At 39.5% G+C, this 15843-nt stretch overlaps 1 protein-coding gene across 32 annotated transcripts in view; it reads right to left on the bottom strand.

Moving 5' to 3' along the window:
- LOC102216920 (calcium-activated potassium channel subunit alpha-1) overlaps window positions 1-10048 on the bottom strand; it is a 156304-nt gene extending 146256 nt beyond the window's left edge. For 14 of the 32 annotated variants that reach the window (XM_023327680.1, XM_023327681.1, XM_023327684.1 and 11 more), the window contains exon 1: window positions 8814-10047. In XM_023327680.1, the coding sequence (XP_023183448.1) occupies window positions 8814-9104 (291 nt within the window). In that variant the 5' untranslated portion in view covers window positions 9105-10047. Of the gene's footprint in view, window positions 1-8813 lie in introns of all 32 variants that reach the window. The other 18 variants (XM_023327685.1, XM_023327692.1, XM_023327698.1 and 15 more) reach the window with 3 other exon arrangements.
- Between the last annotated feature and the right edge of the window lie 5795 nt (window positions 10049-15843).

The raw sequence follows: 15843 nt of genomic DNA, 5'->3' as shown, positions 1-15843 counted from the left end.
ATCTCACCTGATAAAATTAAAATCGGTCAGCACAATTTGCATATTGTATAACAGCTCACAATTTTAAGGCTCAGTTACTTCTAAATGGCCGTACTTTAACATTCACTACACTCTGTTAATTATTTGAAACATCCAAAATGTAAAGCAATCTTTCTTTATATGTATTTTAATTTGTATTCGCACACCCAACTTGCAAACGTACAGTCTTATTCTGATTTCAGCCGAGTAAAAGACAAAAACAGCTGAAGCGTAAAGCTACTTAACTCTTAACTATGAAACACCGAATCATCCTGCCGGCTACCCAGGCAGGTTTTTTTCTACAACACCTCAGCCAAGCTGATCCCAAGCAGCAGAAGACACTCAAACACACCGAGGATCTGTTGGCATAAGACTCTGCGGTATAGTCCCCATGATGGGGAGAATTGGTGGAGCCACGTTTACAGTTCCCACTTTGACCTCAGAATATTTGCATAGGCGTGTGGCTGTCCTTTAAAAAGTCCAGTCAGTGTCTGAGGAAGCCGTAACATGACAAACAGCAGGAGAGCACCGTCTGGGAAGTGTTAGGGCGGGGATGCGACTTATGTGATAAACATAGAGTAGATTCTGCTTGTCGGAGGATTAACGTGCATCAACGTGGCCCACTACAGTCGCCCCTAGATGGCATCCAGATCACACCCAGAAAATTAGGGATTAGGGTCTAGAAAAAAAAAAAAAAGAGAGAGAGGATCAGCGCTGAATAAAACTCATGAGTCACACTTTCCACATTAGGAGTATGAGAAAAGAAAGTCAATCAGAGGTGCTGAATTTAAAAGGTTTGGAGGAGCTCCTGTTATATCCACTGTGATTCTAAAGATTAGGGTCTATTATTTCATCTGGCTGGAATTTAAAGGCAGAGATTAGGAGAAAATAGAAGGAAAGAAAAGAACAGAGATTTGACAACACTGATGGACTCAAATAAGTCTCTTGTTAATCAGCAGGCTATCGCATGGCAGTTACATGGCACAGTATTTTTAGACATTCATAAAAAAAACATGCTCTGTTTTTATTGTTGGCATTTTATACATTTACTTTTATGCCCCGTTTTACAAATCTTAATGATTTTACTTTAAATTTTACTTCACAATATTTGTTTGTGCTGATCCTTATTCCAGAAAAAAAATATTTTCTTTATGTAGCTTAAAAACTAGTCAAATATTAACCTGCCCATTCAGGCATGGGTGCACTTTATTTTTTTTAAAACAATAAGCTTACAATTGTAGACATTATGGCTAAACAGCTAAAGTTGAATTTTGCTTAAAAATGAAAGCTTAGAAGATATTTCAGCCAAGTTTAAGACAGTGAACAGATGTGGATTTAGTCTGAATTTAACCTTATAAGTAGCTTGAACCTCTGAGCTCTAGCTTTGAAACACGTCTATTATCCAACTGAGCATCGGGGTCACAGTGAGAAGATTGCACCACAATAACGTTTCAGTGTTTGTGTCGCAGCTCAGGGAGCAATTTTAAACTCATGCAAAATGATTGTTTTCAATCCAACCTCCATAAGGTTCAATGTTTCAGCTAAACTGGATGAGATGAGGGTGGACATTTATTTTCAAGTCTTGCCATATTTTATGGGCATTGACTGGGAGAGAGAAATCTAAAAAGGCATGCATGCTTTCGGGAGGCACTGTAGTAATCCATCTATTCAGACCTATAAATGTAAATGCAATTGCAAGTTTAGTTATGTCAGTGTCCTGATGGGATTAGCATGTAATTTCTTCAATTACATCTGGAATTCAAGAAACTCATGTGGGATGAAATGGGTGAGCTGGGCCAAGTCAGGGTGTGGTTAGTGAGAGGGACAGCTGATGGTGGAGGGGAGTGTGCTGCTCTGCCAACGTTCAGCTGGTCTGTTGCCAAGCATAAGGGAACACACAGACTCACAATATCTCCTCTCCTTCCGTGGTCCATTTTACTTAAGGGGTTAATACATTGAAGACCCAGGCCATACATTCAGCTATGGTCAAGCTACACAGAGAACCACAAATGTAGCAAACGCTGGACTGGGTTTGATTAATTTCACTGCCATGTAAGCCAGGCCTTAGAGCATAGAAATCAATAACAATCTTCCTTTATGAAAAATGCCCAGAGATGATTTAAAGATCACCAAGGCTGCTGTATTTCATTAGAAACAACCATGAGGTAGACTTCTAAACCACTAGCTCACACAAAAAGAGAGAAAAATGGGGCCCAGATGCCCAATGTACATAATCAGTGAGCACACTTAAATTATAAGGCCCACATTGCATACAATCGGTACTTACTACATAAGTTTAAATTTCCAAAATTATTATGGCTGTTTTCACTCTTTAAAAGTAAAAAAAATTAATAAAATGCAGATCCTGAAGTTACATCTCAGTCATAGAACTACAAATGCTGAAACTAAAGAGACTCAAACGTGTATGCAAAGAGCAAGCTACAGTGGGGGAAAAAGAAAATTGTCTCATTGTCTTGAAAATCTGCTCATTCTCTTTCACACTGTGTCAACACCACATTTAAATAATTGCAATTTTTGAAACAAGTGAGCATCCCTGTAATCCTTACAACAGAAGAAACTACTTTCCTGGGGGGAAAAAATGGTTTGCTTTAATGTGATATGCGGAGAACATATCCAAGTATTACCATGTCAACCTGAATAGGTTTGAAAAAGTAAGTAAATCTGTTCAGGCACAGCCAAAAGCACATCTCCATCACAGTTCCTCTTCTGTTTGGACAGAAACTGCTTTACAATTCTGGCAGCTGGTGGCTCTTAAGTGCACAAAGACACTGTGTGATGCATCCTCAAAGGGGTTGTGGAGAAAGCAGAGCCATGTTTGGATAGAAAATGTCCTTTCTGACTTATACAGCAGATGTATGGTCTGTCCATGTCTAGGTGACACCATTGTGGTTCAGACAGTGCGAACAGTTCATTGTTGCCTCAGAAAACCCAGTCTTCTTATTGCAAAGTCACAGATGCAGGGTATTTTAAAACGCCCAAATCAAGATGTTTATAGGGATACAAAATCAGTTTAAACTCAAGCCAAAATCATAAAGGGAAATAAGTAGAAGCTGCATGGCTCAGCGGCAAAAGAGACAGACCATAGATGACCGTTATTCTGTGACATAGATGTATCCAGCACAATTCGCTGAATGTCTTCCCACGCTCTTCTGTAACTCCTTTCCTGTCTGGTTAATGTGATTAAAAGCCACTAGAACCAAAAACTTACAATACAACATGGAACCATGCAGAAATCTTAAACGTAGTACAAAAAGCAAGTAATTCTGCGTTTTGTCTACCATTTCTTTTCTTTAACAATCCATCTTGGCAACACTTCTTATTTTAAGGAAGCTTGTTTAAGTCGCTTTTAAATAAAGCCACATTTCTAACAAAAATGCATTTGTATATTGAGTGGGCAATGAAAAAATTGCAATGCTAAACTGACTATTCTGCTATCGACTCTTGTTTGGCATCATCTCTTTTAATGGAAAAAAAATACAATTTGAAGAAACAAGGCATTTTGGTAATTAAACAGTTTGTTCAATTAAACAGGGGTTTTAGTAGTGTGTGAGAACGGAGTACAACCATAACAACCTGGAAATGCTTCTTCTGCTGATGCACTTCAACCAGCATTTGTTGCAGATCGACAAATATGGTTGCATTAGTCGCTCTGGTAGAAGTTGTACATCTCATCTGATCCCACGTGTGTTTAGTAGGGTTGAGGTAGAGACAACAGGGCGGCCATTCAAACCTCTCCAGTCCAAAGTTCTGGAGAAAATCTCTCACGGGTTTGGGGATTGTCCTCTTTAATAAAGTTTGCTCCCGAAATCACAACACAAATTTCCCTATAGTAAGTCATTAATTTATTCATCTGGTCATCTTAAAACCCGTTGCTCAGTTGTTATGTTACATTCCAGCTATTATATTGCAAAAAGCAACATATGCCAATTCACTTTAATTATTCATTTTAGCATTTTGAACAATGTGTTGCATAATATGCAATATTTCAGTTTTTTCATTCACTTTATGGGTAGAACATGATGGTGCCACTCATAATGGGGCTTTGAGGAAACTGTAACTGGGTCTCTATGCTCCTTCCCACTCAAATAAGAGAGGCATCACATAAAAACACTCACGGAGGGGGCAGGATTCAGAGAGGATCTCTAAATCTCAAGAAGGGGAGCACTAGGAATTAGAATAAAGACTGAAAATAAACTCCATCATATTCATTTACAATTTATTAACACAATGTTTACAGAATGACTTCCTCCAGTGTTCATTCAGAATGAGTCGTCTCTGGCTGCAGTGTGGACACTGCAATATTGTAGCTTACCCAGGAAACCTGAGGATGTGCGCAGGCTGGGGAATAACGGTGAATCAGATTACACATGTGGCTGATGTGTGGTTTAAAACAGCATCTAGGCATAGTGAAACAACTCGCTCACTTACTTGATTTTTCTTGTGCCGATTTTTATTTTATAATAATTTTATTGCTTTAAATCAGTCTTTTCCCTTCCCTTCTCTCTTTCTGAAATAAAACAATTCAGTTTCACATAGAGTCAGAATACATTTCATCATCAATTTCTCCTACAGCACTTAGTATTGCAGTAATAAGATGGTAGCACCTTTCAAGTTTTATTCTCAGAGGTTAAACTGTCCCGATTCCAAGAACTAAAAGCACATTTCACTTTGCAACAACCTTTCCTACTTTCTGCATGATCGCTCCGCCATGTGCTTATAATCCTAATAGAGATGAAGGCCATTATAAAGAACTAGGAAGCAGCTGTGTGTCATTGACTGAATCCAGGCAGGGGACACTGCTCTGAAAACCTTTCATCGTCCTCTCACCCGCCGTTTCCACATCCACATCTCCCCTCTCTCCCTCGGAGCTCCCACCTCCATTTCCTCGCTTCTGATTCCAGGTTCCAAGTAACGGCGCAGAGAGGCGGCCACGGCCCCAGGCCAACTATGCATCCTGTATGAGACACTTGCCAACTTCACCGGCTGTACCAGTCAGCTGAACAGGGATCCAGTTTCACCCGTCTTAATGCCCCTAACAAGCCTTTTCCCACTGTAGCCAAGTGTCAAGCCTTCCAAAGTCACCTAACAGGATGACTCTGCCTACCCTACATACACATAGGGGGAAACCAACAGGAACAAGCAGTTGTTTTTAACAGTTTCCTCCTCATTTACAAGAGAGAAGAGACAACCAGATACCCACCAGCAGCCACAAGATGGATCCCTAATTATATCTGCATGGCTGGTTTTCATCACGTTACGAGTAAAATAGTGAAAAGTCTGAAGGGTGACATAGTTTAATGCAGTTTTTGACGCCAAAGTCTAAGAGTGTAGCAACGTGACAGTGAGAGGACAGTCAAGCAGTGATATAAATAGTACACAGTGCAGAGTTAGTTTTATGGTGTAAAGGAAAGCTGTTTGAATGAGACATAAATATTTGCTAATGTTTTGTTCAGCTCTGCCAATACCTTGGTGGACTCATTGTGAAAGCCTCAGTTAATAGATGCCACTGTGGTTTGAGTAATGCATTTGTTCATCCACCTATTCATTGGATACATCCAGTCATCCTTGCAGAGTCATGGGGAGACTGGTGCAAATCTCCAGGAGTCATTGGGACAGCAGTAGGTGCACTCTGACTGGGTCACCACTTCATTACTGGGCAACACCAAGACTCACAGGGCAAACAATTATGCATACACACACTCATACGATATCATAAAGGTCACTGAGAGTAGCCAACTCGGAGTACCTGGAGAGAAGTCAAAAATGCAAGATCCCAGGCAAGGATTGGGACACGGGAACTTCTTGCTGTTCATTTTTATCTTGTGGCATTAACCTGATATGTCACTTTGGCTAAATTAAAAGACAGTTGCAAATTTGTTTCTGAAATATGTATATCGTAAAACGGTAGGTACACTGCTAAAAATATTCACTCGTCTACTCCAAGACATGTGAGCTTCAGTGACATCCTGTTCATATTCATATATTCATGAGGTTTGACATGAAGTGAGTCCACTCTTTGCCGTTATAACAGATTCAACTCCTCTATGAAGGCTTTGAATGAGTTTAGGAGTATGTTGCAGCCTGCAGCTCCAGGGCTGAGTGCATCTTTTGTAGCCTCTTATTAGAAATAAAATGTGTTTTAAATATTTGAAGAAGACGCAGTTGAATAATTCCTTTGTTTTAATAAATACCTGCATTGTATCTCTGCTACAGAAAGACAGTTACAAACTATCTCCTTTTGTCAAAAAATATAAATAATCTTTAAATAAGCTGTAGGTTTTTAAACATATATCTAGCTTTTGTATGCTGGATATTCATCAAACTTTATAGATGACCTTTTTATGAGGGCCATGTAGGATTTGTGGTTCTACTCATTTTTTATTTTCTTCTTTATTTGAATAGTAAAGGTTGCTGAAAAGTTCCTCGGGTCAACGTGTCAGCAATAATACAGCACATTAATTTAAAACTTACAAAAATTATGTTCTGCTCCCTTCGTCGACTAAAACTTTGACCAACGTTACCAGCTACAGAATTATAGTCCAGGTTTGCATAGTGAAAACTATTAACTATGTACTTAGTACATTATGCAGAAGAGTACTTCTTTTAATCAGACGGATAGATAATAATAATAATATCCAATATCAAACCTGGACATTATTTTGAACCATCCAGAACCAGCAGTAGTAACAGTACATATGGGCATTAAAGAGAAATCAAAACAACCCTATACCAAACCAAGATAAAAATGTGCTGAATTGCATCAGTTACTACTGAGCCAGATTTAGGAGAAAAGGTGATTTTTTGTAATTATTGTTTGACAAAGATGCTCTTTATGCTCTACTTCCAGCTCATTGTTTCAACGAAAGAGACAGGAAAAGGTCAAGAACACATAGCATGAAGGACGCAGACAGGATGTGACAAGGACACAAAATTTAAATAATTTTTTCCCCACCAGTCTTCACTTAATCAATTATTACTTTTTTTTTGTAAGATTTTTTTTAAATACACATTTCACACCATCACCATTCAACAGCTCCTCGATCCATCCAGGGGGACCACTCTCACTACACGCAAGAGTGTGAGTCACACATGAACTAAATGTGAATCAGCTATGATTCATCCACCCCAAGCAGGCAGCATAACAGGCATTCCATCTTATTATCCTATTTCTACATTACTCCAGCTCATAATTTACCTTCAGCACTATGCCGACATTTAAGGTAGAGTGCATTTCAGCCATGTGAAAAGCATTAAAGAGGGTCTTGGTACACAGAAATTGGAAGTATTGGGGAAAGACCTCTTGCACGGCAACCACCACAGCTTCTGTGACTGGAGCAATGTAGCTATTATCAGGACACAATCAGGAAACCGGGAACCAATACCTGATAATACTAACGTCAGTCGCTCTGTACCCTTACAACAACCACAGTAGGGACTAAAAACAGATCTGAATTGAAAGGCTTTTCAACCGACAACTATCACAGACCTCAAACAAGTGATGCCACATCTTTACAATTACAACAGAATGTAAAACAGCCAACCAAAAGTATCCTGAAGAGAATATCAGATGTTTTCTATACTCCTGTCATATATGGGGTTGTATTCAAAATGAGTGTTTTGTATAAAACAAAATATGGCATAAATAATAAACTAATAATTGTGTCCGCAACTAGTGAACACAATCAGTGGCACTGGCTATATTAACCAGGTGATATTTATAAAAATATCATTTTTAAATTCAGCCTTTTAATTTTACAAGTTAACAAAAATAAATAAATAAAAAAGTGCCAAAATAAGTCTTAAAATAGATTGGTCAGTTTCATCACAGATGTACTTTAGAAATAATCATGAATTAATTAGCATTTAGTAACAAATTAGCTTACAAATGATTTGAGACTTTTTCCGCGCGCTCTGTTTTTATTTTAATCACGCAGGATTTGACTGATGTAACTGTGAATAACCACATTTTTCTTGTTAAATTTCACAAAGGACACTTGGACCTGATTACTCACAGACATGTAGCATAAATAATAAAATATTTGTTATTACTGATTGAACAATAAATTCTGCTCTCAGCTAAAAAATTCTCAAAGGAGACCTGAAAATTCCAGGATGTAAATACAAAAACAGAAGGAACCTGATATGGGCAAATGCTTTTTGCATACATATAGTTCACTAACATAATTTTAGGTGTTAAAAAAGATGAGAAAATGAGAATGAGTATGTTTTCTATTTTTAAATCTGAAAGACCAAAATTTGTATTCTGTTATGCTAAAAAAACAACAGGTTCTATGTAATATGGTTTATTTTATTCTTACTTTTTAATTTTCAGCTTCAAAACATGCACGGATCATTGATCAACATTTCCTCTGACCTGAGAAAACCTCTGTATAAAAGTGAAAATGGTGGAAACCCGACACCTCCCCAAACCTGAAAAAAAAAAAAAGGTAATTCTCCCTAGGGGCTCCTATAACCTTGAGCCGCCTCTGCTAGTGCAAAATAAAATGAAGGAATCCCTCTGCTCTTATTCCACCCATAGCCCTCACGCAATATCACCCCCTTCATGTCAGAGTGGGAGTAAAGAGCCCAAGGAAAAACAACCACGGTGTGTTCACAACTGCAATAGGCGCCTCATGTGTCTTTATATTATCCAAAATAATACCAAAAACCATTTGATATATATATTTTTTTTAAAATCCCATTCTGACTCCCACAGCATGTTGCATCAATGCTTCTGCGTGGATATGATTGCTCACACAGTTTCCAGCCATTACCTTATTTTTTATGTTGCAGTGGCAGCAGACAGTCCACAGATACTTCAGGGTCCTCCATAGCAGGATGATGAAGAGACCCCCGAAAAACGTCACCATGGAGGAGGCGAGGAATGCCCACCACATGCGCTGTCCATAGTCGTCGCATGGCACCTCAGACGTGTAGGGGATGACAACGCCTTCCATCTTGGATATTAAGATCGAAGAGTCCGGATTGTTGTTATTATCGATGCTGCTTGTCCTCATAGAGCTGTCGCTTCCATGGGGATCCGTGCCATGTGCCTCGGCTAGCATTGAGGAGCCTTGGAGAGCCTGTGCCAGCGTCCCCAACCCCACTCACCAGCCATATTGCTTTAAAAAACAGAAAGAAAGAAATGTATATATATATACACCCTCCCAACCCCCTTTGTTTTTGCACTAGATTTTGACAGCCCCACCAGATTATCTTCATAAATATATAGTTTCTAATGCCAGAGAATTGTTTATTATTAATGACAGTGTCAGCCGCCGCGTACGCAAAGCAGACCAAAATAGCGCCTCGGTGGCCCCTTGGAGTGAGGCATTTAAATCCGCAATAATAACGACGAATCTTAGGCGCTTCTCATTCTGAGGGGCTTTTCTGCCCCTTTCACGCCATACGCCGCGACAGGGACGGCGTCGTTTGCAGCCGCCGAGGCTGCTGTTGCTTCCCCCCCCCCCTGATAATGCAGACACACAAACAGCAGAGGATTAAAAAAAATAAATAAAAAATATATTTTTTAAAATGTTGCGGGCTGTGCTCCTTTCCCTAGCCGTCTTCCATTCAGGAATCCTGTCGATCAGCGGATGAAGAATCGATTTGAACTCTCCTTCAGTGTCGAAGCTTCGATTGTAATTCAGTCCTAACGGTTGAGGGGGAGCGGGGGGGAACAAAACAAACGCAGGTCAGAAGACTACATATTCAAACAGGCGGTTTGGGTTGTCGATTCTGCGTTAAGGAGAGGACTGGCGCGCCGCTCGGGTGGATGTCGCTGCCTCCATTCGGTCCCCCTGCAGCCCTGGCACGGAGCGGCCAGCTGAGCGAGCCTGTCAGATCCGCTCCAGAGGAGAGGAGAGCGGGGGGAGATTTACAGGTAGGAGGGCGGAGCCAAGCGCTAATAATAAGATGGACAGAGGAGCTGCGAGATCGCGACGACGCTTCTTTCCCCCCCCGCCCCCTTCTTCTTCTTTGAAAAAATAAAATAAAAAATGTTCCAGGAGCTGAACTGGTCCCTTACACTGCTTTGGCTGCTAAACTGCGCCTTTATTGCACGCCTGTGACGCACGTCGCAAAGAAGAGGCTGTATTGATCAGTCATAAATGAAAGGGTTATATCTACATCAAGTGATGATCGTCTCCCACTCACACAAACGCAACAGTGCCCCGAGTATTCGGCTGGCGCGGGAAGGGGAGGGGTTAATATTGCGTTGATTTCTCATCAAGGATAGTGCTCCTATTTTTCCAATTACTGAGATAGTGGCTTTTCACCCATGGAGGAGGTCCTGTTTTTCATTTTTTTAAAATTAGAGCGAGAGAATGAACGTCCTTCGTGATCAATTAGTGTAAAATCCTCACAGTTTTAGCCTTTATATGAGGTCAAAACAGGTGTAGATTGGTGATCACGGTGAGGCATGGCTGACAGTAGTTCAAGTATCCAGTCAGTGCAAAGTATACGGAGTAAACAGCTGACCCTAACGAACAACTGACCGCATCAGAACAAGACAGGTGCCCATGCATTTGTGGCAGCGGGGTCCAAGAGTTCTCCAGGCTGTTTGGCAACAAAAAAGTAAAATTGTTCAGTGCTTCGTTTATGCAGGCACACTTTAGTAAATCGGACCATCACTGAATACCATTGGATTTCAGTTCTTCCGATCAAAGCCTGAGTTCATTCTACATGCAGCATTGTACATTACACATAGGGTTATGTCATGTATTTATTTCTGATGTCAATTGCTTCCAGCTCATAAAAAGCCAAAAGTTTCTCAAAAAATTATAATATTGCATAATAATGTGGTATGGCCTGAACGGGAACTAAGTAGGCCTGGGTTGATTCTTAAACAAAAATAATAATTGGGTACAATAGGAAAGTCTATGCTGGGTCTTAAATGATTACAGAGGAAAATTTGTTCAAACTGCGTCAAACATTAAGGGCTTACACGGGGGTTCCTGAGAGTTGTTCTGTATCAAACATCTATCGACAGTTGGCGTGGGTCCATTAAGTAAGCTACAACTGATCAGGTCTGGGGTCTGGTTCCTATCCATACAGGACCCAAATATAAACGTTAGCTGGATCACTGACAGCCTTCACAAAGAGCTTTTCACAAACGTGAACAACTGGAGTCTTGACATGACTGTGGAGCAAAGCCCATTTAAAAGTTAAGGCGATCTTCACACGGCATGTGCTGTACCATAGAAAACAGTATTTTTTTTTTTTTCTGGGAAACTGAAATTTCAGTTTTTGGTAATGCCTAAAATATGTGTTTGAGTATATAATGAACCTATAAAGGTGTTAAACTGACATGTACTGTATAACTCAAGTTGAATTTGATAGTTTTTTTATTTAGATGTATATATATGAAATTATCTGTATAATATTAACACTCAATGTAAATTCTGCAGTTTGACATACAATTTTGAACCAGCTCCATCTGAGGAAGTGTGGAGTTTAAACACTCATTCTCAGGCGTAAATGTTCTGCAAAGAAAACACGTCTAAATATGATATGCATGCTATCAAATGAATTTATTACCCAGGAAATATTAGTGCTTCCACAAAAATAGCCTCTGGTAACGGCTGGCTGTCATTTATACTAGGAGCAGATCTGAGTTGTAAAACATGTAAGACAATCCGATATTTGAATTATATCTCTTCAGAGTTATGACTCTATGTGCAAGCGGTTTAGCTCCACATAAAACAGGCTGCTGATCCGTCCCGACGTAGCTATCCACTGTTTGGATGCATGTTGTATATTAAATTTTGGAGCGAGAACAAAACCTAAAGTCAACAAGTTGGTTGAGTTTTTAAGTTTGATTTGCTCTGCCTTGTAACCTCTGAATATTTTCACTTTGTCAAATCACTACCACAAAGTTCAATGTATTTAACTGGAAGTTTAGACAATAGACTAACAAAAAGTAGTGCAGAATTGGAAAATGAAACATGCTTTTCAAAATGTATAAACCATGCATTTGTATTTACTTTGACTAGGCCATTCCAACATATGACAAGCCCTTCGGCTGAAGATGAGCAGTGCCCAGAGCATCATGCCAGCATCTCCATGTAGCTCCATGGATATGCTTTATTTAGGATGATTTGTAGTGTTAGCTTTACTATTGTATTATATGCTGCTTTGTATTACCGGTCTATCAATTGAAGTTTGTGGTCGTAAAGCGACACAATATAAATATCTAAGAATGTAAACAATTTTGCAAGGCACTGTATGCTTGGTGTTAATTTACCACAAACAGCCAGCTTTTTTAATATATATATATATATTCCCTTCAATAAAATATCTCAGATTGTGCTCACAATGCCAAAATTCAGTCATTAAAATTAATCATAAGCATCACAGGGGAGAATTTCAAATAATGCAGAACCAAAGGCCAAGATTACAGGCGAGATGGCAGGTCCGTGACAGCATGGCATTTCTAACACGCCCAGAATCACAGTAACAACCCACATCTGAATTCCTGCTGCTGGACTGAAATTAGGGAGAGGAGGTGAGCACTCCAACAATAAGATCCGACACGAGTGCAGAAAGGCCACGGCGTCCCGGCACCGACTACAACGATCTTCCTTCTGTCAGGCTTAAGACTTCTCAAGTTCAGTTGAGCTGTCAGCAGCTGTCTTGAAACAGACACCCCAGCTAAAGGGTTTGAGGCCCGACTTCTTTCTAAAAACAGGCAGGAGGGGACTTAGAGGACATAAGGAATTGGGACATGGCACCACACAGCTGCACGTAACAGTACAACAGATTTAGAATGTTATTAGTGACCAAAACCTTGTGCAACCTTCTCCTGAGAGTATTAAGTAACATCAGACAAAATGTTCTTGTAGACATGCGGAAAACCTAAGTTGACACTTTTTGATTTGATACGTGGCTCATACTTCGAGATGCTGGGTAGTTTCTTGCCATAAAGAACTCGACAGGCAGCTGGAGGGTCGTCATTTATTGTGACATTATTGGCCAGGAGACCATGTGACTCATGCAGCGCTCAGAGGAATTAACCCCAGGCTACAGGCACTCAATCAACCAGCAAGGTATGGCACAGCTCCAGGCTGTCTGAGTGGATGAAAAACATTTGGAAATATAATATTGTTTATGATTTTAAAACTGAGTGATGTTTGTTATGCTCCTAGAGGCCTGAAAATTCACTTATCTGAAAGACAGGTAAAAAAAAAAGAATGCTGTTACACATTTGTTAAAGTAAACAAAGCAGGAGAGTCCATCTTTAGACAGGAAAAATAAAACGCAAACATGCAATGAAGCTCCACAAAGTGTTGTAAACATAAGAGCTGATTTCCTGAACACACTTAATTACACTGAGCAGCTGATACTAATTATGCTGACAGATTTTTTAAAACATCAGAAATTAAACAGTGCTTTGCAAGAATGGTTTAGTTTTTCACTTTACAAACATAATCATTCACGTACTCTGTTGTGATTTTGTATGATAGCCCATCTATCGCATTCATTCATTCATGTTTCATTTCATCCACCACTGAGAGGCCAAAACAAATGGGAATAAAAATATAAAGTGAAAGGATAAGGATACTTTTTTCTTCTTAAACAAAACTTTGAAATTATTGTCAGGTTTCTGTAAACCATGTCACCCTCCACTCTGATGTCTTTCCAGACTTTAACAGGTTTTCTTCCAGCATTATTCTGTATTTAGCTCCATCCATCTTCTCATCAACTTTGACCAGCTTAGCTGTAATTGCTGAAAAACCCTATTCCATTATGATAATGCTGCCACCGTCATGTGACACCGACACCATGTTAATGAAATGGCATAAAAGGAGAAATTTTACAGTTGTCTTATTTGATTACTGTACCATTACTTGTCTTGGATTACATATATATAGAATACTAACTTCGGGGTGGTAAACCATTTCTCCGTTATGCCACACAGCTCTCCAATTCTGATTTGCCAGTTACCAGACCTGATTCAACACATTACTATAGTGTCCACTGACCATTTTCTATTTTCAGCAACACTAAGAGCTACCGTCCTCTTTACCTGAATAAAGACCATTTACTTGTTTAGCACAACTTCCCCTCAGAGCCAGAGTGCAGCTGCAACTCCACACCTGTGTGTTGTAGAAATTATGCAGAGGAGCTGTTGGAAAACAAGCTGCAGGAGGCATTTTGTGTCTGGAAGAGCTGTTTACCAAATTATTAATAGACATCAATCATTTACTCAAACTCCCGATCTTGACAATTTTGACATCATCTTTCTAGGGTTTTTTGTTATTGGTCTCAAACTTACATTTTGGTATCTTGCTGTTTTACAGATTACATTTTTGTCTCATTATTGATACTGTCCTGATGTCCATGTTGTCTCCACTGGCCATTATACCCTCTTGCTTTCTTTAAATAAAATAATTGTCTGCTTTAATTACTTTCACAGTAAACAGCAGTCTTGTAAAAGGATAGGAGCCATGCTTCAAGGATTCAGTCCTTCAGACGCTTTATGTCGAAATCCTAAACAACCAATCACTTTAACACCTCTGTAATCTTACCTTTGCTGTCCTGCAACGTTTGGATGAATGCCTGTTCCAGCCACACCTGAATCTAATGAATGCATTCCCTCATTAATGAGTCACTCAGCTCTGCAGAGGCGTTCGTGTGACTCAGGTGTGTTGGAGAAGGGACGCCCTCTAAAAGTTGCAGGTTAGTAGCTCACCTGGGCTACAGCAGGATATGTGGAGGAAAGCAGTTATGCTCCACATCTTTGCTAATAATACATATATCTGACATTGTTTGTGGGTCCACTTTGGTCTTATGTTGTTTCATGAGATTTCAAATTGGATTTTACTTGAAATGTTTGACATCAGGAAAACTAACTACTCTGAAATTTTGGTGTATTATTTTGCTGGTGGCAAACTAAAACCCATAATGAAAAAAGCACCGCCGGTCCTGGTTTCACAAGAAATGAGGTCCATTTTAAATTGCCTGAGGCTGAGATCCACAGACAGGTTCTCCCACCTGACCGGACCTGTTAATATAAGACTAGAGTTTTTTTTTTCCATCATGAACTTCATTTTGTATCCAGTAAACAAAGAAATAAACGGAAATTGTGAAGAATAATTACTTTTCCACTCATCCATTGTCCTCTGCTTCTCTGGAGTCAGGTCGTGGGGCAGCAGTAAATAATTACTTTTTTCTTTGGTTGTCATCTTGCAAATCTGGGCTTTATTGAAAAACTAATAAGCAGCTCAATTTGCAGCTTGACACAATCCATGTAGGAGAACCAGCACATTTGAAAAATGGATTCTGATAAAAAGAACAAATTAAGGTTTTGGCCTTGAAAGCAAAATGCTAGGTTGTGGAAAACTAACTCAGACACTAACATGGTGGTGACAGCATGCTATGGGAATGCTTTTCTTCAGCAGGGACAGCTAAACTGGTCAGAGACAACTGGAGGATGGATGGCGTTAGATAGAGGTCAATGCATTAAGAAAACCTGTCTGGGGTATCATATGATTCAAGTCTTGGACAGATGTTCATTTTCTATCAACATAAACACAGAGCAATAATGGAATGCATAAATAAAAGCAAAGGCTAGAACTGGAATGGCCTAGTCAAAGTTCATCCTTCATTCCAAGTAAGAATCTGTGACAGAATATTGCAGTGTGACTGAAAGTTGAGCTATTCCACAAAGAACAACCAAACCTTTGCTCTGGTAGATATATATCCCTAACTGCATGAAAAGACTGTCCTACAAAGTTTTGAACATAAATACACTCTGCATTTTCAGATTTTTATTTTGTAAAACAAAACAAACCAGATATCACT

The sequence above is a fragment of the Xiphophorus maculatus genome, chromosome 22 (assembly GCF_002775205.1).
Source record: "Xiphophorus maculatus strain JP 163 A chromosome 22, X_maculatus-5.0-male, whole genome shotgun sequence".
Taxonomy (NCBI): Eukaryota; Metazoa; Chordata; class Actinopteri; order Cyprinodontiformes; family Poeciliidae; genus Xiphophorus; species Xiphophorus maculatus.
Note: the sequence above shows the minus strand (reverse complement) of the source record. Positions and strands in the feature narration are given on the sequence as shown.